General features: G+C 36.3%; 1 protein-coding gene across 1 annotated transcript in view; it reads left to right on the forward strand.

Moving 5' to 3' along the window:
- The window catches only part of LOC122397129, a 41,573-nt gene that overhangs the window by 5,379 nt on the left and 13,538 nt on the right, over window positions 1-22,656 (forward strand). Inside the window, exon 2 of the mRNA XM_043396042.1 lies at window positions 12,405-12,622. Coding sequence (XP_043251977.1) covers window positions 12,497-12,622 — 126 coding nt within the window. The 5' untranslated portion in view covers window positions 12,405-12,496. The remainder of the gene's footprint in view (window positions 1-12,404; window positions 12,623-22,656) is intronic.

A 22,656-nucleotide genomic window follows, 5' to 3' on the forward strand; every position in this document is an offset into this window, starting at 1 on the left:
CGGCCGAAATTGCTTAATTCGCGGCGACGATTCGAACGAAACATCGGAAACCGCGCGTCGATGACTTTAGGCGACAGCGTAGAAAATGCGAACGTTGCAAAACCGAGCGTAAAAGTTATATTTCCACGCGAGAGTGAAGCTCGTTTTCTCCGCTCTCGCGGCGTGTTCGATTCCCGCGGAATCGTGGAAAAAGTCAATTATTAGCAACGTGTGACGCCCGACGTTTCGTACGAATAATGGACCCGTTTAAACATACAATGAGTGTAAAAAGTATTCGTACACTAGTCAATTTGAACAAAAACTTTGCAGAACTTTGTTTATTACAAAAGTATGTTAACAAAAACATGCATACATATTCTTAGAAATCTCTGGAACAAATGTCATTAACAACAAATTATTTATTTATATTTATTATGAAAATATTAACAAATTTCCAGAAATTTTTAATTCGTAACATTCCACATAGAACGATTACAAGATAATCCATGATATGTAAACATACTTAGCGTCAGTATGTCTGGAGACGCTGTCGGTATAGGTAGTATCCTGAATTCAAACATTATCAACGAAATTATCAGTAAAATTGGACGAAAACGCAAGGAAACCTCTGAAGAAGAAAGGAAAATTGTTAATATAATAAGTGTAAAACACTGAGTGAAATTTCTAAAGTTTTAAATAGACCGAGGTCCACGATTCAAGGAATCATTGACAGATATGGCGATCGAAAAACTGTAAAAAATAATCCAAGAAACGTACGTAAACGAATAATAAATGAGTATACCGGCCGATGGATAATTCGAAAAATAAAGCAAAATCCAAAGATAAGTGCGGTGAAAATCACAGCTGAACTTAAAAATGATCTGGACATTAATGTATGCAGTAGCACAGTGCGTAATTTTTTACGGGATAGAGGATATCACGGCAGAGTAGCTCGTAAGAAATATTTCGTAAATTAAATTAACAGAAAGAAACTATTGAAATTCGCAAAAGAGTACGTTAATGTTCCTATGGAGCACTGGAACCGTATTATATTTACTGATGAGAGTAAATTTAACATATTTGGGTCAGATGGACGATGTACAGTATGGCGGAAAAAAAGTACCGAGTACGAAAAAAGAAATTTGAAGCCGACCGTAAAGCATGGAGGAGGATCAGTCACAGTTTGGCAGTTAGGCTCTATGAGTGCGAGCGGTGTTGGATCCCTCCATTTTATCGATGGTATCATGGATCACAAAATGTACATCGATATTCTAAAAGAGCATCTTCAGGTTAGTGCAAATAAAATGCAGTTACAGGGCAATTATATATTTTTGCAAGATAATGATCCAAAGCATAATGCTTATAATACACGTCAGTGGATCCTATATAATGTGCCGCAGCAATTAAAAATCCCTCCACAGTCTCCAGACGTAAATGTAATAGAGCACTTATGGAGTCATCTTGAAGAAAAAATTCGAGACCATCACATTTCTTCGAAATAAGATTTAAAAAATGCACTTTTGGAGGAATGGAACAAAATTTCTAGTACTATAACCACAAATTTGGTAAATTCAATGCCGCAAAGGCTTAAAGCGATTATACAATCTAAAGGAAATCCCACCAGATACTAAAATAGCAAATAGACTGATTTTTGTTACGTTTATGTACTAAAATTTATAGTTTTTGTTGTAAAATTAGAAGTGTACGAATAGTTATTACACGTATATTTCACGCCAATTTCTGGAAATCTGTTAATATTTTCATAATAAATATAAATAAATAATTTGTTGTTAATGACATTTGTTCCAGAGATTTCTAAGAATATGTATATATGTTTTTGTTAACATACTTTTGTAATAAACAAAGTTCTGCAATGTTTTAGTCGTATCTTTCTGAAAAGAGCCTTCGTTGGAGAATGGCGAACGTGACCCGTTCTGTTCCCGTGGAATTTCGAATAAAATTTAGTTCGACGAATAGCGAGTTCCTGGAGGAAGGTGCGACGACACAGTTGCGTAACGCGAAACCTAGTAACCTTTTGTGATTCGATGTAACACTGTGTTGAGAACAGATAATACCTATGTACGTATACCCGCTTCTTTACAGCACGGTAATAGCCGAGCGTCCTGTTAAAGTGACTTGTTCGATGAACAAGTCACGCCGAGAGAACGCCGGTGCGTGATGAACATGACGAATTATCGTTTCCATTGCGAAACATAGTTTCGTATGGTAATTAGGCGTCTGTTGTCAAAAGAACGACTGGTCGCCTTTTTTGGAAATGCGTGAAAGAATATACAGAAACGCGCGAGGATCAGACTCGCGTCCATAATGGCTGCCCCGAATAAAAATGACAATTTCGATAATAATATTAAAGAAACGCTAAGAAATAAAAAGAAATAATATTTACTTCTCTCCAAGAATTGAAAACTAATTTAGAAGCGCGCGTTACATAAAGAATGTTATAAAAAAGTAATATGTTACGCACCAGTGAATATAATTTTCATAATAAGATAATTACTCGAAGTACGTATGTGTACGTGAGGTTTCCAGTAAAATAATTACGTAAATTACGTGAAACTTAGCTACGTTAGGACATATGTAATATTTTTATATTCAGGTAAATTTCTTTAAAAAAAAAAATCACGATTTTGATGCAAACCTTCGCTCTTCTCCGAAGGTTGACTTGTTCCCACTTTTGTTTCGAACTCGTTGCGTTTCACTGGATTAAAGAACTATGCGCCTCGTCGAGATAAAATGAAACCTCGAAGTTAATTGAACTCTCGTCGATGATATAGTTATGGCGTTGACCTTGTTCCCGTGATTTGAAATAAAATTTCACCGCGACAAACATTAACGAAGCTGACGGAACTACTGTCAGTAAAATACTATTCTAATTAGCGAAGAGTAAACGAATATTTTATCTCGAACTATACGTGTACTTTGAAAAATATAATATTTTACTCGTTCGAAGAATTCTCTAAAATAGTATTTTGTTTTATCGTCCAACGTTTTATTGTCGCGTTTAAATTTTAAACGCCTTGAAATATTCGTGGCGACGTGCAGATGTTTTCTCAGAAAGTGTCTTTTTGCTTTTTCTTTTAGCTGCGTTCCCATTTCGTCGTCAGGATCCTGTTTCAATTCGGTGTAGGCTTTTATAGGGAACCGTTAGTCAATCATAAACTCTCGGTAAATAGTATTTGGTTATTTAATCGCGACGGGTAACGTTATTCGGCAAACAAACTGAAAATACGTCTTACTTTCTCTTCCATAATAACGAAATTTATGAAATAATGAGAGAAATGCAGGCATGTGAAAATATTCCTCAAATTGAAGGAATTTTCGATCGAAGAACGGAGTTGAAATTTATTACGAATCTTTGGAGCGCCAATACCGAATAAAAATTAAATTTTTTTCATTCTGACATTGGCAAAAGTGCGAATATCTATTTGAAAATGCAGAAATTAATATAAAAAAAAATGTCAAATTAACAAGGTTTATTTACACGTGTGTTGATTAAAAAAAAAAAAGTTAAAATTGATGAAATCAAAAAATTAAATTTTTATAATACGACTTGGCCTTGATTTCGTCAACAAAAAAGTAAAGATGTTTCGTCTTCTATTCGCTTTTATTAAATAAGTTGAGAAATGTTTTCTTACGCGTTGAATCTTCGTTAAAGCATTTGCACGTCGCAATTGCAAACCACGCCGTAACGTGACGCTTTTATGGTATTCGTAAATATTTGCAAACACCCAAACGTAAGACCTACAAACCTGATGCCCCTCAGCCAATAACGAAACATCACAGTATTCGTTGGACTAACTTTTCGAGTTTACCAGACCGAATCCATTCAACTTTATCAATGTACACGGTCGCTAATAATCCAAGCCGTTTGTGCGACTGTATTACATACGAAAGGAAAAAAAAACATTGTGGTTCGAGTCCTTTCTCTGAAACGATTTCTGTTATTCTCGTTTTCCAAACCTTTACGAATGTGCACCGGGAAAAAAATGAAATATATCTCTCACGAACGATTTAAGTGGTATCCTACTTCTATCATTTCTTTTTTTACGCCCGGTAATAAATTATACGTTGTTGCACAGGTGGATGTTCGTACGTGGATGACTTCTATCTCCATGCGATAGTTACACAGCCATCGAACAAACTCAGTCATGCTCCGTTTACTTTGGGTCAACAAGGAGGCCACCCTGTTTGAAACTGCTCCTTTTCTACCATACGTGTTTCGTGCTTCCGCGAAACCTTGCGAGATTAATAATTCAATTTAATGCCTAACTATTTGGTACTATTACGAATTTATTGAACTATCCGAATTATTTCATGGCGTATCGCGAGTATCTGTTTCAGACGGACTCCACTTTAAACCAGAATTTTATTATCTCGCATTCCTGTACGATATTTCTAATTAAATTTCTACATTATTCTTATTTGCAATTTATTTATTGCTATCGTTTATTTTTACATACACTTTCGGTGTAGACGGGAATTTCTCCTCGAGGAAGACTGTATTAATAAACATCGGTTACGACGCAGAGCCAATAATGTTTAGTCGAGTGCGATTGTCGTGTGTCGACCGGCATAACGAGTCGTAAAAGGCAAGAAGGAGAATTTATACATACGAGACAAAGAAAACGGGCAAGAGAGGGAGAGGAAAACATAAAAAGAGAGAAACAGAGAGAGAAAGAGACGGGAAGAAAGACAGGAAGAAAGTCGATGTTTCCTTTCTCGATAGCGAGAATTCAAACCGGTCGCCCATTGCGTTTCCAAGTTTTTGCTTCCAAGTGACCAACGGTTCATCGACGACGGGTCTAAACGGGTCATCTCCATTTGTCTTCGTCTCGTAGCGTTAAAAGTCGTCGAAACATCTACAACGGAAGCCATTGCTCCCGATGGTTTAATCGTTAACTTTGAATTTCCGAGGAAAAAATTCCACGAAGTAAATCGCGAATTTTTGCACTGTACAGGGTGTTCGGCCACTTTCTAGAGGCCAAAATTAGGCGAAAATCAAGAATACAGTTAAAAAGTTATTAACGTTTAAAGTACCACCCGTACTGAATTTTTTTCTAGAAAGTGGATAGGATTTCGGGGGTAGGTCTATTAACCAAAAATGTTTGTAATTGACCCCTTGAACAGAAAATAATTTTCCCAGAACGATTTGAAAAAATTTTTTTTCGCTGAAAAATTTTTTCTTAAAAATTTGTTTTTCATTTTTAATAAATTTGTTTGACGCTCTACAGAAAAGTTGTATAATACTTTTTTGTAGGCACTCATGGGCTCTACTTCAGAAACAAGTTTCATTGAGATATAGTCACTATTGTAGGAGTGATGGCTGTTTGAAAATTGAACCATTTTTATGGGGTTCTTGTCACTTTACAAGGTTAAGGAACAATTTTGTCATTATTGTTAGAATTTCTACATATTCTCCACTAAAATACCCGTTGTTTGCATTTTCAAAAATTAGAATCCTTCAATTCGTTCAGGAGTTATGACATTTTAAAGATTCGCATGAAATTTCAGGGAAGCATTTCTGGGCTCACATTAGATTTTCGGTAAAGAATTTTTTTCTCGAAAATGCGTAGGAATTCGGGGTATCTCTATGAACCAAAAATGATTATTATTAACCACTGCAACCAATAATAATTTTTTTAGAACGATTTGTAATTTTTTAATTTTGGCGAAAAGTTTCACACATTCTCGAATTTTTTTCTAGAAAATGAGTAGGATTTCGGGAGTATGTCTATTCACCAAAAATGATTGTAATTGACCCCTTGAATAGAAAATAATTTTTCCAGAACGATCTGAAATTTTTTTTTCCCCGTCGAAAAATTTCACACCTTCTCGAATTTTTTTCTAGGAAGATCGTAGGATTTCGGGGGTATGTGTAATGATAAAAAATGATTGTAATTGATCCCCGCAACCGAAAATAATTTTTTCAGAACGATTTGAAATTTTTTAATTTTGTCGACAAACACACATTCTCGAATTTTTTTCTAGAAAATGTGTAGAATTTCGGTGGTATGTCTATTCATCATAAATGCTTGTAGTTGAACCCCGCAACCAAAAATAATTTTTTCAGAACGATTTGAAATTTTTTAATAACTTTTTAACGAAGCCTCAATCAAGAAATTGATATTCCTGATTTTCGTCTTATTTTAGCCTCTAGAATCTCTCATTAAATATTTTCTTAGGAGCAGCCGAACACCCTGTATAAATCTTGAAATTTTTCGTTAATTTTGTCACTAAAAAGAACTTGTAATTAACACTAGATTGACATATTTATAACATAGATTTAAGATTTAAATATTATTTGTCATAAATTTATATCGAATTTGATCGAATATATGTTCTAATTAAAAGAAAAATCGCGATTTAATGTAACTGTTACCATAAACCAATGTCTTTAGTACTCTGCTAAAGTTTGTATTTGATCAAAAAGACCAAAAGCGAATTATGCAGCTCACAAATGTATTATAAATATTTGTCATATTTTTGTATTATGTTAATACTGCAGACTTATATAAAATAAGAATAAGGACGTAACGGAATTTTGTTATTATTTGTTTCCGCGTCGTTATTTTTTTTTTTTGCTCTCGTGGATTCACCTGCTCGGAAACATTGCATAAATTCTGTTTTGTAATCTGATTGGCCAATCGATTCTGCCAGCACGCATAAACGACTAGAAAGTTCAGAATTTCGAATAATGCAACTCAGTGTTTGAACAGATGCTGCGGCGTTACGAGGGAACTCATAAACGACACTTGTAACTTGCAAGAATGTCATCTTCCGATTGCATTCTGTAATACTTGAGTGATTTCTCCTTCGCGAAGCCGTTTGTAATACGGCGGAAAAAGTTTCTGTAAAAACACTACTAGTTTGTCTAAAAATGGCAAGAATTTTGATAACGTCATTAAAGAAATTCCAAGGAATAATCAGGGAAACTGATATAATAGAATTTAATATATAATTTGAGGTCAGAAAGAGTAAAAAGTTTCTGTAAAAACACTACTAGTTTGTCTAAAAATGGCAAGAATTTTGATAACGTCATTAAAGAAATTCCAAGGAATAATCAGGGAAACTGATATAATAGAATTTAATATATAATTTGAGGTCAGAAAGAGTAAAAAGTTTCTGTAAAAACACTACTAGTTTGTCTAAAAATGGCAAGAATTTTGATAACGTCATTAAAGAAATTCTAAGGAATAATCAGGGAAACTGATATAATAGAATTTAATATATAATTTGAGGTCAGAAAGAGTAAAAAGTTTCTGTAAAAACACTACTAGTTTGTGTAAAAATGGCAAGAATTTTGATAACGTCATTAAAGAAATTCCAAGGAATAATCAGGGAAACTGATATAATAGAATTTAATATATAATTTGAGGTCAGAAAGAGTAAAAAGTTTCTGTAAAAACACTACTAGTTTGTGTAAAAATGGCAAGAATTTTGATAACGTCATTAAAGAAATTCCAAGGAATAATCAGGGAAACTGATATAATAGAATTTAATATATAATTTGAGGTCAGAAAGAGTAACGCAATTCGTATAAAAATAGTTTGTTATGGAACAGACCTACATAGCGTGTTGTAATTATTGCAGTCTTCTCGTGACAATTCGCGCGTTGACGGAACGGAGAAATGGAAATTGATCGATCGAAGTTCAATCCGATGGTTATCTCAACTGTAAGAAGGAAATCCAGTTTCGAGCTCTCGTTAATCCATTTCTATTAAACGCGAATGGAAGCTTGTGCCGCGCGGATACAAGCAGAAATTAATGTTAATTTATCAACAAACGTTGCGTTTCATCGCGGTTAATATAAGAACAACGATTTCCGCGAGCGAAATAAATTAAGCGTAAAAGTGGTAATTTATCGATCGTTATTAATATCTGTCTAACAGGAAACGACCTTATCTCGAATTATGAAGAATATTATGCTATTCGTACATACCTATGTATAGTAATAGAAGGAATTTCACGCCTGAAATTTAAATAATCGCAGATAAAAGGAAGTGTCTATTTTTTTTATTTTTAACCGGCATATATGTTAATTTGTAAAAATTTCATTAAAATCACTATGGACACCTACGTATTAACATACGTTTCTTCACGATTCTTCAGAAATGTCTCAAATTTCATGTTCCAACACCGTTGCAGAGCCAGTTGCGTGTTCTTAAACCGGAAGTCAGTATTTCCCTTACCGAGACACCATGGATGCCCTTTAAAATGACAGAGGGGGAAATTAAAACCGTTGAAACTTGAGCGTTCCGTGTCTTCGATCAAAAAATACGTTTCAACTTCCGGTATGTTGATAATTAACATCCAAAGTTTACTAAAATAATAAACTTAGATTAAATCCTCAATGATGAAGAAATAAGTACAGAGGAAAAGAAAGAAATTTTCAAATTATATGGAAGGTAAAGATAATTATGAATTTTGTTGTATTCATTTTCTTCGTCGATGAGCACGAAGAAAATGAAATTACATAACGTTGATATTCTCGCAAGTTGTGTAGAATTTACAAAACTTTACTTCGTACATTTGACTAAGTTTCCTACTGCTTTCGTAAACTTTATTTTCTTTATTATAATACAGAATTTAGGGAACCGAAGATGGTGATATCAATCGAATACATTATTAAAAATTTAAATGATTGTTTAAGTACAATTAAGTAAAATTTAAAATTAAACGATGTCAGATTGTCTGAAAGCGAAATATAGATTTTGTGGAAGATTTGACGAATTTTGGACGGGTTAATGGGATGTAGCACGCCGATTGGCGGTATGCAAATACGTTTAAAGACGAGAGGCGAAGAAAGACCGTAAGTAGCCGCGAAAGGGAGAGAGGAAAGGGAAGAAAGGAGAGATCAAACTTGCGTAAAGAATGTTTGCGCGTATGTATATCCGCGATGCACACCCGAAGAGAAGCTACTTTCTTGAACCGAAGAAAGCCGTCTACCTACATTGTAGGGTGGGAGTAGGTTAGGTTACAACTGTATGCTTGGATGCGAGGAAATTTTACCTTTCTATGCGCAAGTCAATGAGAACGGACTTACATAATTTAACAATTGTACATACGTGTATCTCCTCGAATAGGAACCGTAGAAAACGCGTAGGAGTTATAACGAACGAGAACGTGTTTGTATCCTGATTCGTTGATTGTTTGCACATCTGCACCGTCTCAAAAACCAAATCGTACGTTGGATATTACAAAAACACCTGTTACGCGTTTCTCCGGCACCTTCTCGCAAATAGTCACGAAACATTCGATACGTATCACAACGGATCATAAAAGTGGGTTCGATTAGATTTTATTACTCTTTACGTGACATTTATTCAAAATTTATTTATACGTAATTAAGATAGTGTTCTTGAAAAATATTTATATTTCGGTTGCATACAATTTTCTTTGAGCGTCCATTTCGTCGGCGGCCATATTTGATATTATTAGATCCGTTCGCGATTCTTTAGAAGAATATTAAGAGGGTTTTCCCGAACCATTCTAAGACTACTGCACGGTAAGAACCTTCGTTACGAGTAAATACATTTCGAACAAAAAAATGTCACATGTAGAGTACATATTAAGGAGCTGAAGGAAGGCGATCAGGTTCGCGTAACAGCTCGGGCTGTCTTCTACGAGAACGGCTCGAGTTTCACGAAGAAACTTGTTCGTTTCTTTCCTCGGTGTGCTTTCGGTATCGCGGTAAAAGCGAGAGAAAAACGAAATTATGTTAGCGCCTCGATCGGTTGTAGAAGTAAGAAAGGTTATCGGAAGGTTTCTCCGCGCAAAGAGGTTCTTACGGTCTTTTCTTTGGCGAAATCAACTTGTTACAACTAGTTTCGTGCGGCTTAAAAGTGGCATTCTAATTTTCTCGTCTACCAGCTTGCACGGTACATTTAGAAGTTGTACTATACGCCTACAACTAGAAATTTTTAAATAAATTTCTCCGCGCACGAAGATACGCACGATATGAAAAAAATTTTCGTTGATTACTCTTCTCGCGAAAATTTTTAGGGCAACTGTTATTTCTGAAAACTTTTTTACTGTCGGAATATCAAAGTCTGTAAGTTCGATGACTATTTCATCGTCCGAAGGAAACGATCGGAGTAGATGATCGGTGCTAATGATTGATTTCCGAAGCGACGTAACATTAAACTTGAACATCATCTATCCAGCTGTTATTACCGCGGACTTGTTAACAGGAACTCATTAAGCATTTTTTCGCTCCGCGTTTATAGAGACCGGGAGCGACGAAAATAAGGAAGAACAGGATGCAGACGGTTTGCATGAAACTGGGATAAATTGATGTTTACGCTCTGATCTTCGCGCTTCTTTCGACTTTTTCCCCCCTTTTTCCATCGAGAGATGAATCGCCGGGGTTATCTTCGTTGATTGTTTTAACATCTTTAACTGTTTCGGCCAGGTGAGCCGTAAAACAGACGCCGATTTCTCCGACGGTTACGAAATCGAGCACTATGCCTCATTTGGAGTTCTCTTTTTTTCACATGCAAATGCTGCCAGAATTGTCCATTAGGGCTGGAATTATTTTTCGCCGATCTCAGCGTTCGTCGGTTCGCGAGAAACTTTCGTTTGACTTTCTTCGATGACCCGTGGCTCGTACAATTTTCATCACTTTTACTCGTAAAATTCTACTGCGCAGAGTTCTTATGGAGATTTCGTCCTGTATATTCCAGCTGTATAAAATCCATAATGATAAGGACAATAAGATAAAACCGTGTGCATGGCGATTCGCAATGAGATCAACGCGTTGAAATGCGCGACACGGTGATCGTTAAATAAAAATCAGTCGGCGACGTGACGCTGCATCGTAATGTATCCAGCGCAACCTAACAGTATTGGGAGTATAGCAACACCGTTGACTTTACGAGAGGCGTGTCAACCTACATTTCCGTTTCAAATTCTTTTCTTTACCTTTCAGAACTAGTATATCGATACCTGAACCGTTTTAAAAAGGTATTACCATTTTTAGTTCAGAAGTTCAACGAAGTTAAATATTAAATCTGTTTTTTTAATTATTATTTATTATATGATTGATTAAATTTTACCGTGTTGAATGATCAACGACGACCATTTTAGTCAAATTAAATTTGTTTTATTGTTATTTAATTTTTACTATTCCTGGATGCAGAAAAGGATACAAGTAAATGTAGAAAGAAACATTCCGGAGGAAATAGCTAGGAACAACTCTGCCTTCGTTAACGAATAAAATGTAACAAGGAAGCAATACTCGTGGGACTTTCGATCTGTAGGCTGCATAATCGCTTTCAGGTCTATTTGCTATTGGAACACTTATGTAAGTCGTCTAAACGACCACGTTCGTGCCGTGGATTCTGTCTAGGCGCGAATCGATATCAGAACCGATTCTAGAACCATAACCGATGTAGTGCCCAAATGAAACCAGAATAGAATCCGAGACGCTTGTAACAACACTATTTTCTTCGTATCCAGTTTTGAGAACCGAAATCAGCAGTGTAACAGTTTTCAAACTGCTGGATCGTCGTTTGGTCGACTGCGGGGCTGTAGAACTGTCAACGAACGTTACAGGGAGATCGTCGCATCGGTAAATATATTCGTCGAGATCTCGTGCACGTAACAGCGAGACCAGTAACTCCGGTAAATTAGCATTTCCTAGACGCTTTCTAGGTCCGCCCGAATGTCTCGTCTGGCGCGACGAAAATTGTGCAATTGCGATCTCCTGGCGAAAGTGAAATTACACGGTACCATTGTGGAATGTCGTAATGCGATCGAAACGATTGCCCAACAAATCACCATTTCGACGTGATTCTATACATCTGGTCGCGGTAGCAAAAAAAAGGGACGTCTTTTTCTCGTCCACCTTTCCCTCGTGCCAAACGAGAATATCGAAAATTTCCGTTGATTTCCTGATCGTAAAAGAGAAATGTTCGAGTTTCACGCACATTGAACAGTGAAATTGGAGAATTCTTTTTTCCTACCAAGTAGAACGTGAATCATGGACGCTCGGATCGTTTATTAACTGTTTAACACTCGCGTATCAAAAGGAGTCAATTTTGAAAGTACTCGGTGGCCGTTTTCTAGAGCCGTTTTCTGGGGACGCGAAAGAAAATTCTCATGCGAGGTAAATAGCTCGAACACTTATATTTGCGCGCAAACACGCATCCTACGAAATTATTTTATTTCCCGTAAACCAGTTATCGAAATTTGCCTCCTAATTGATTTAAATAATCATTAATAAACGATTTACTGTGCTCGAATCGAGCGCGAAAGACATAGGGTTCTAAAAGGGGGAATTGCACGTAATCTGAAAACCACGAATTTTCAATTTTTCACGCCGTTGTGGGGCAGTTCCGTTTCAATTCCTCGTGAATTCCAAAAATAAGACCAAGTATTTATTTGTACCGTGTGTGTTTGTATTGCAGCGGTCACGGAACGAGGATGAGCAATTACGAAAATCGCAGAAAACCGCGGACAGGTGCTTCGAAGAAGCCGAGGACTTCATTCATCATAGGAAATGACCATGACGAGCGTGGCTGTCGCCCCGGGTAGCCTCGGCGCACCTCCATCTTTGCTCGCCCCGAAGATGTATCACCTACAGCAGGGGTTAAGTTCAACGTCGGCCTCACCCACGCCCGAAAAAGTGAGTTTCTCGTTGACCTTAACGGGTCTGGTAACTCTAGAATATTGAAAAATTCGATTTTTTTTTTTTCGGCTTAAATAATAGTTTGAAGCCTTAAAACCATTATGCGAAAGGTCTCACAAGGAACCATCGCGAACGGTCCGGCTTCGATTTTGATGAAACTTTGTACACTTATAAAGCAGCCAAAAATAATCGACACGTATTTTTTTTTAGCTGCGGTAACTCGAGTTTAAGGGGTGAAACCACCCCTTGAAGTTTTGGCTCGAAACGGCTATCTCGAAAACGGAAAGACATACAAAAAAATTGTTAATGGGCGAGGTTGATGGTTTCTTATGTACAATAACATGGTGTTAAAAAATTTAAAAAAATACAATTTGTTTATAACAAAAAAAAATTTATTAACTTAATTTTTCATTTTATTGAAATTTTCATAATGATAAAAAATGACGAGCATTTTATTCCAAATCCATTGGTATGCGATTTTTTAAAATTGCCTCCTACAGTTTTGCAGATTTTGATGATTTACATCTTGCGCGCACATCCATTATGGTAGTAGCCGTTCTAACTTTGATTTTAATGAAGCACTGTAGTCTTGCACTAAATCAAAGTTAGAACGGCTACTACTAGAACGGAGATTCTAGAGGCCAAAATAAGACGAAAATCAAGAATATCAATTTGTTGATTGAGTCTTCGTTAAAAAGTTATTAAAAAATTAAATTAAAAAATTTCAAATCCTCCAGGAAAAAATTATTTTCGGTTGCGGGGGCCAATTACAATCATTTTTGGTCGATACATATACCCACGAAATCCTACGCACTTTCGAGAAAAAAATTCCTAATCGAAAATGTAATTTATGGCCAGAAATGTTGTCCGAAAATTTCATGCGGATCTTTAAAATGTCATAACTTCTGAACGGATTGAAGGATTTTAATTTTCAAACTGCAAACGACGCGTATTTTAATCAAGAATACGTAGAAATCGCAAAAATATGCAAAAAGTTGATCCTTGACCCCGCAAAATGAGAAAAACCCCATAAAAATGGTCCAATCTTCAAACAGCCATAATTCCTACAATAGTGAATATATTTCAATGAAACTTTTTTCTGAAGTAGAGCTCATAGGTACCTACAAAAAAGTATTGGCCAACTTTTTTGTAGGGCGTCAAACAAAATTATTAAAAATGAAAAACGAATTTTTAAGAAAAATCGACAGGGCGTAGGTGCCTAAATTTTTCAGCGAAAAAAAAAATTTCAAATCGTTCTAAAAAAATTATTTTCAGTTGCGGGTGTCAATTTCAATCATTTTTGGTCAATATATATACCCCCGAAATCCTACGCACTTTTGAGAAAAAAATTCGAGAATGTCTGAAAGTCAACAAAATTAAAAAATTTCAAACCATTCTGAAAAAATTATTTTCGGTTGCAGGGGTCGATTACAATCATTTTTGGTCATTACACATTCCCCCGAAATCTTGGGCATTTCGGAGAAAAAAATTCAGTACGGGCGAAACTTTAAACGTTAATAATTTCTTAACGAAGCCTCCATCAACAAATTGGTATTCTTGTATTTTTCCCGATTTTGTCCTCTAGAAGTAGTGCAAGCCTACAGTGCTTCATTAAAATCAAAGTTAGAACGGCTACTACCATAATGGATGTGCGCGCAAGATGTAAATCATCAAAATCTGCAAAACTGTAGGAGGCAATTTTAAAAAATCGCATACCAATGGATTTGGAATAAAATGCTCGTCATTTTTTGTCATTATGAAAATTTCAATAAAATGAAAAATTAAGTTAATAAATTTTTTTTTGTTATAAACAAATTGTATTTTTTCAAATTTTTTAACACCATGTTATTGTACATAAGAAACCATCAACCTCGCCCATTAACAATTTTTTTGTATGTCTTTCCGTTTTCGAGATAGCCGTTTCGAGCCAAAACTTCAAGGGGTGGTTTCACCCCTTAAACTCGAGTTACCGCAGCTAAAAAAAAAATACGTGTCGATTATTTTTGGCTGCTTTATAAGTGTACAAAGTTTCATCAAAATCGAAGCCGGACCGTTCGCGATGGTTCCCTGTCAGTGCCGGAACAATGTTTTTGCTTTTAGAACCCCAAACGATGACGTGTATCTGCGTCCTGTAGCGCGTTAAATGCATTTTCCTCGGAACTATGTTTTACAAAACGGTGTGCAGCATTACTCCAGTTCTAATTAATCAATTGCTTTGAAAATTTACAGTTATCTTTACTATTATATTTATTAGGCATTGACGATCCGTTTTTTTCAAAATTGTCAAATAATTCTGCAAAATATTCGTAATAAGAACTCGTTTTTGTGTTAAAATTCGATTATAAGTTTCAAATATCTGCCACATTGTTCATTTTTATATAAATTGAAATGTCTCATCGTCAATGCCTAGGACATTTATCATAGTTAATGGAATATTTCGGTTTTTGTTGTACATAACAACCATTTTACCACAATCCTGCACACCAGCTGGGCATCAAAACAAGAAGTGGCTCGGGAACATGGCGCTGTGTAGGCTTAATTATAAATATTTTTTATACATTGCCAAGGGTTTTTTTCAACATTTGTTACATCTAAATACAGTGCAAAGTTTCAGGATAATTGAATGCTTACTTTACCTTCAGTGTTGCTTAAAAAAATGCCTCGTTTTCCATACCGCTAGAGGTACCAGACCCCTTAAGGGAACCAGGCAGTCAGAAAATCGATTTCCTTTTTTATTTTCTATTTCTTCGTAAGTAATACTATTCAGAAATTAAATGCACAAGTTTCATAAGGTTGTAGTAAAAAATAGGAATTTTGGAGATGCCAAAACAGTTAGTCAAGCGACGGATAAAGCAAAGGCCCAAAATAAGTAATTTTGCCCATTTACTCGTGCAATGAAAAGCTACTTGAGCGATGTGTTGGTGGCTATAATAATTTAGGCTGGAAAATTGCTCCAAAAGGATTATTCAGCAGGACAAAAATTGTTAAATTCGTAGCCTATTCATTGTAGCAAAATCATTATTACAATTTTTGTAATATTTGCAGGAGTTATTTCGAGTATTTTTCCGTTTGGTACTTGGTACTTTGGTTACTTTCCGTTTATGGTTGTTTGACAAGATTTTGCAATATAAAATTTGTATTATACACTTTAATACCTAACCGTTTTTTTTTAATAAGCCCTTACAAAAAGGCACAATCTGACTGCCTGGTTCTCTTAATCCACAGTCGTCCGCCTCCATTAGCTAATTTATTCTTGTTCCTAAATAATAATTAGACAACTCCAATCTTTAACCGGGATACGTTGATCCGTGAAATAATATTTCTGTGAAAACAAAAAGTATTTGTCTTGAAAGGCATTGGGTGTCCATTTGTCGAAACAGTTATCCCGCATCGTACATTACGAAGGATTGTTTAAAAGCTGAATGCTCTCGTACGAATATCATAGTTATTTGGTCGCGATAATTACATAAATTGCGATGATTTGTGCAACAGAAATTGCACATCTTGGATTTATGAACCGAGAGGAGAACCAAGGTCACGCATTCACTTTGATGAAAACCGTATAGAGAAAGTTCGCACAGGCGGATTAATAATTATGATTCGTGACCGGCCGCTTATGTAACGGTATAGAATACGCGTAATCACAGCATATAGGTTTCCTTAGCTCGTCTGACATGTCATTCAGTTTTTCTTCGCGTTATTCGACAATTCCTCCGTGGTTTCTATAGAGGAAACGGAAACGAGCCAGGTCAAAACGATCTTACACGCACGACGATGGATTCTACATCAATTTTTCAATTAATTTATATTCCCCTTTGGACTTATAGTTTTCGTGCAAGCTATTCGTTTGAAAAGTTTTCAATTTAATATTTCGAAAATAAATATGTCTATTGTTTGATTCATTGTCCTCTTTCGATGATTTTATGTATTTCTAACACTTACAAGGAAAGATATGGGAGTTCGGGACAAGATCAATAACTCTTAAACTATTCAATTTTCGACCTAAGAACTCGAATAATTTCTTAATGAGGATATAACGATGCATCGATTGATGAAAAACAAAAAAATACAATCTTACTAAAGAAATTAAGGTGATCTTAATTTTTTATTGAATAAAAAGATTCTTGTCAATTTTTTCGTTTACAATTTGTCGTCATATGATTATGTACCGAGCAACTTTTATTGGAAAATTTTTTTTGTCAGTTTATCGAGAATGCTTGAGAAAATCGAATTAATCACTAGAGCACATAGAATATAGGATCAAAGGATAAAAAGTGAATACTTATTTGAATTTTTTCTTTAAATATATTTTTCAAATCAATTATATATTATACTATGCCTACATTTAAATCAGAGTCAGTATTCGTATCTATTATTATATATTGTTTAATATAGCTGATTTTGACTGTTTTCTTCGGTTCGGGCAACATTGAGCAGTTAAAATTGGCTTGCATATGAAGTTTAATATATGCAAAAAATCAAAGAGGTACTTTGAGGTACGTTTTTCAAAACTCAAGTCAAAGTTGACAAACATTTAACATAAAAAATTGGGACAAATTGTTAATATTGTAAAAAAGTTATTCCGCAGTTTGAAAGGTCTTGCAATGTTAAACGCAACTTAGAAAAGTGAAATTAATCAGATAAACATTCGGAATAAATTTCAAGCATTATTTTTGACAACAAATTGTTGGTAGTAAGATTTTCGTTCCTTCGTTAGTATTTTAAGATATAATAAGCTACGAATTTTAGACTTCAGTTTTTTTACTTTTGTCCAGTGTTGAAAACGCTCGAAGCGAAAAAATTCAGGCGACTCTGTTTCAAGAGTCTGGGATTCGGTATCGAAACCCTGAAACGCGAAACGTCCGGGCAAGGCCGAGCTCTTCCACTGACGTAAGAGCACTCGTATAACACGCGGTTGAATTCGTCCAGCTCTGTCACAAAGGCTGGGACTTCAGTTTTGCCTTAAAACCCGACCTCGTCGCCGACACCGAATACTCACCGGTCGCGACTTCTGCACGCTGGGTGGTTCCAGTCGAGGTGGGATTGTCTCAGTCCTTCTGTCAGGCGTCGCGACGTCGGATACAACAGGTTTCGTGGCACTGGGTATCGCGTTTTCCTTGTTTCTGATCGCGGTTGCAAAGTTACCGCAATTTAATCGCATCCTGCGAGATTACCAACGGGCTACATATCGGATATATTAATTGAAATCAATTATTGACTCGATAGATCCTTAAGGAAGCCAAGCAATCACATTGAGCCTTTTTATAAGGGCTTATTAACAAAAAACGGTTAGGTATAAATAGTTTCCCTCCCACGCGATGTTTTGGTAGCTTAAAATGTATACGAATACAAATTTTTTATTGCAAAATCTTGTCAAACAACCATACAGTGAACGCTTAAACAGGTAGAAATTATTTTTGTTTTGTAACGATTTCTCTTCTCCAGACGAAGCGAATGAAATGTACCAAACGGAAAAATACTCGAAATAATTCCTACTAATATTGCAAAAATTGTAATAATGATTTTGCGCCATTATTGAAGATACATATCGATAAATAGGCTGCAATTTCAACAATTTCTGTCCTGCTGAATAATGTTTTTGTAGCAATTTTCCAGCCTAAATTATTAACCACCAATACATTGCTCAAATAGCTTTTCATTGCTCGAGTCTTCATAAATGGGTAAAATTACTTAAAAAACATCATCGGGAAGTACTGTTTTATCTTTATATCTGTCCAAATTATTTTGAGCCTTTGCATGAAACTTTGGCATTTAATTTCTGAATATTGCTTTCGCGAAAAAAATCGATTTTCTGACTGCCTGGTCCGCTTAAATAAATAATCTTTAAACGCTGAACGAACAGTTCGTGCGTCGAAACGTAAAGGAAAACGCGGTTAAAAAGATTCGTGCAAAGTATTAGTTGTAACAAAGACGAATCTTATCGAATCGTTTGCACCGATCCAACGCTAGAGATAGATCGTATCCGTGGCTTGTGTCGATCGGTGAAATCATCGCGGACGGGCTTATGAAAAGACGGGGCCAAGCATCCGGTAAGAAAAACGTCGAACCACAGAGGCCCACGAATGGAGTCTCGCTTCGCAAATTGCGGTTTCGTCTGAATGCAAGCTGAGAGGATTGTGTAACTGTAGCCCCGTCGTTGCCATAGACGCGTACAGGTATGATGATGCATCTATGGTGCATCCGCCGTGACCCCGGTGCATGCGCGTGCACCCATGTCGCTCACGTACAAGATTCTATTACGATAACGTCCATGCTCACCTGTCTTCGATTGCATTCGCCTAACCCAAATGTACCGATCTCGGATCGTTTAAAATATCAAACATTTAAAAACACTCCATACTCAAGTAATCGACTTTACGTTTTTTCTAACATTTAGTGAATTGAAAGAGATACATCGAATTTTCGAAATGAAGACACGCGTGTTGAAGATTCTCGAATTACTAGAACTTAAGATATGTGTATTAGAACGACTAAAATTTGTAATATTTTCGTACGGAAAAAATTGTGGATGCTTTTGAAGTACAGTGTTAATGGGGACAAAACAACTTTAACAAAGATTTCTGAGATATTATTAACTTCCGTCCACATTATGAGAACATGATTATTTTCCAAGACGTTACGAAAAGCCAGTCAGATTCTAAATATAGTATCGCGGACGTAATCGAAGAGGATTTAATGGTTAGATTGTACCGAGGGAACGTGTAGAGGATGCTTTATTAGTATCCGACTGAGAATTACAAAATTTTCTTTATCGTTTCCTTTCGTTGGGGAATCGTGGCGTGCACGCGAGCCAGATAAAACGTTCGATGGAAAAAAGGGAAGTAAAAACGAATTAAAGGAGGAAGCGCGCTTTCGAAGTCGCAGAAGGTGCAATCCGTTTGGCGGTGATCGCGCAGGAGGAAAAGGAAACGGTACGGGAAAAGAGTACATGTTGCGAAAAGGAAAAGAGAAAGATATGTAGCGCTGGCACGGGAAACAGAGAGGAGAAGTCACGCGAATGGAAGATGCCATCCCGATTCGAGCCTTGACTACCGGGGGGAAAGTGGACTTTTGCCTTTTATGTCAATCGTGGTCGACTTTTGATTCCCTCCTTCGCTTCTACCACTCGATAGACGCCATTTTACGCGTTGGTTTCGTCACAATTTTCTCAACAACCGACCTAGGACCTCCATAATACTAGAACAGTAACAATTATAATAATTGCAGTTCTTCTTGTTAAAATTTTAGATTTAAATAAAATAAAAACCACGAAGGATAATCTGGTGCTCACTGTTTTGTTTTTAAATGAAATGTCACTCGATAGACGCCATTTTACGCGTTGGTTTCGTCACAATTTTCTCAACAACCGACCTAGGACCTCCATAATACTAGAACAGTAACAATTATAATAATTGCAGTTCTTCTTGTTAAAATTTTAGATTTAAATAAAATAAAAACCACGAAGGATAATCTGGTGCTCACTGTTTTGTTTTTAAATGAAATGTCACTCGATAGACGCCATTTTACGCGTTGGTTTCGTCACAATTTTCTCAACTACCGATCTAGGACCTCCATAATACTAGAACAGTAATAATTATAATAATTGCAGTTCTTCTTGTTAAAATTGTAGATTTAAACAAAATAAAAACCACGAAGGATAATCTGGTGCTCACTGTTTTGTTTTTAAATGAAATGTCACTCGATAGACGCCATTTTACGCGTTGGTTTCGTCACAATTTTCTCAACAACCGACCTAGGACCTCCATAATACTAGAACAGTAACAATTATAATAATTGCAGTTCTTCTTGTTAAAATTTTAGATTTAAATAAAATAAAAACCACGAAGGATAATCTGGTGCTCACTGTTTTGTTTTTAAATGAAATGTCACTCGATAGACGCCATTTTACGCGTTGGTTTCGTCACAATTTTCTCAACAACCGATCTAGGACCTCCATAATACTAGAACAGTAATAATTATAATAATTGCAGTTCTTCTTGCTAAAATTTTAGATTTAAACAAAATAAAAACCACGAAGGACAATCTGGTGCTCACTGTTTTATTTTTAAATGAAATGTCACTTAAACAACAACTTTGATTACGTTTTATGGATAGCACGTTGAATTTTTTGTAAATGACTCTAATTTAATTAGATGTAAGGTAACAGGTTACAATTTAAAGAAACGTCGAAAACAATACGATGTGTTTCTAACCAATCTTCGTTTGCGTTTGATAATTTAAATTTTAAATGTAATGCACTTGCTATGAATCGCGTTGGTTGCAGAGGTCGTAAACCTTCGGCTGGTTTAAAGACATCAGGCTTCACTCTGCAATTAAGATTATCCGTCTGTGGGTAGATCCTATTCCGCTAATATCAACATTGACTCACTAATTGTGTAAAAAGCATTAAGCATAATCTTAGTCATAGCTGCGGTAATAGTTTTCATTCGAGGGTTACCGCGGAAATTGCAAAGGCTGGATCGTCGAGGAAACGGCAAATACGAGTTGCGACGACCGGATAAATTACTCTTCGTTTCGCGATTTTTAATACGTCCCCTTATTTACAAAGGTCCACTTTGTCAGTGAAAATAATTCGTAGAGAATTCGAATCAACGTACTATTAATTTAGAGACTATTTATAGAATTTCACTGTTCTCCGACTAGTATAAAAAGTGCTAGTTATTTACTAGCTCTTCCGCGCTTAAAATGTTGCACCTTTCGCTCATATTACTTTCAAAATTATGCCGTAAAAATTTCTATAAATAATTTATGAGGTGCACGAGACAACGTACTATTAATTTACGATCTGTTAATAAAATTTTTTGAATCACCCGCCTAGCGAAAGAATTCAATCGTTCGCTTTTTATATCCCAGTCGTTAAAGAGATGTACAATGTTCAGAAAATGGATATGCGATTTAATTTAAATTCTAGTATAGCAAGACTGCGAAATTGTTTACCCAATTTCTCGAACGCAATTGTGTTTCTAATTGTAACCTAATTTCGAAACGCTAAACGAAAAGTTGCGCTGGTAATCGTTTTTGTACTTTTTTGGATCTATAAGTATCGTGCAATTTTCTGTTCGTCCCAAAGTAAACGGTGACGCAAATATTCTGCAGTTCTTGTACGATACGCGAAGGCGACGAGGCACGCGGATAACAACAGAAGCGAAGCAACCAGGTCGATCCGCGTCGATTAGGTGTATCCGTTAGCCAGGAACAGATTTCACCGACTATGAAAAATCAATCGAAATGTCACTGGACTCAAACCTGTAACTCGTCTGAAATTTTGTCGGCCACGCCCGTTCTCTCGTTGCACCTGCGATATCTGTGCATTTCCTACGACCGCTTCAACACCCGTCTATACACACACACATAGAGTGCCCATACGTTAGTTTTCTTGCTGTTTTTCGACCGACCGGCCGAGCGTATAGGCCGCTCCTCTTACGTGAGGTTCTGGAACGAGACTTTTACGAAAGTTCAGCATCGACGAGAAAGTAAAGCATATCGAGTTTGCCCTCGGGCCATCTATCTGCTCCATTTTCCGACCTCGTGCGCCGTAGGATGTCATATCGCTACCCGTTCAACCGTATCCGCCTCTAAAATGCAAATAACCGAGCCACGAAACAGCCAACTAGCTGGGAAACAATTTTAATGTTTTGTTATTCGAATCGAAATTTTTGTGTTCGGTCGTCGTTGGGAATCTCTTTAGGCGATTTAAACGGTTTAACGTTTCCACGATCAATCTGTGAATCGACACCCCTACGGTCGCGACAGAGGAAGCAATTTAACGGTCCACCGCGATTCTGTAAAAAGGAAAACCACGAAATGCATAGGAACGCGAAACGATCGTCTGTGATCTCGGCGAGGAGAAAATGTGAAATGGTTTTCGCTAACTTGACCGATTAATTTCATGAAAGTAAGAAGCATGAAATTTGTTTCAGCCGACCGCCTCTTTCGTTTCATAAAAATGTAATTACCGTACAGCTGGATTTTCAGTTCCTTTCTCCGAAGTTTTCACGAGCCCAGCGACG

This window comes from Colletes gigas, unplaced genomic scaffold (genome assembly GCF_013123115.1).
Source record: "Colletes gigas isolate AHSC1104 unplaced genomic scaffold, ASM1312311v1 Colletes_gigas_Sc00009, whole genome shotgun sequence".
NCBI classification, from domain to species: domain Eukaryota; kingdom Metazoa; phylum Arthropoda; class Insecta; order Hymenoptera; family Colletidae; genus Colletes; species Colletes gigas.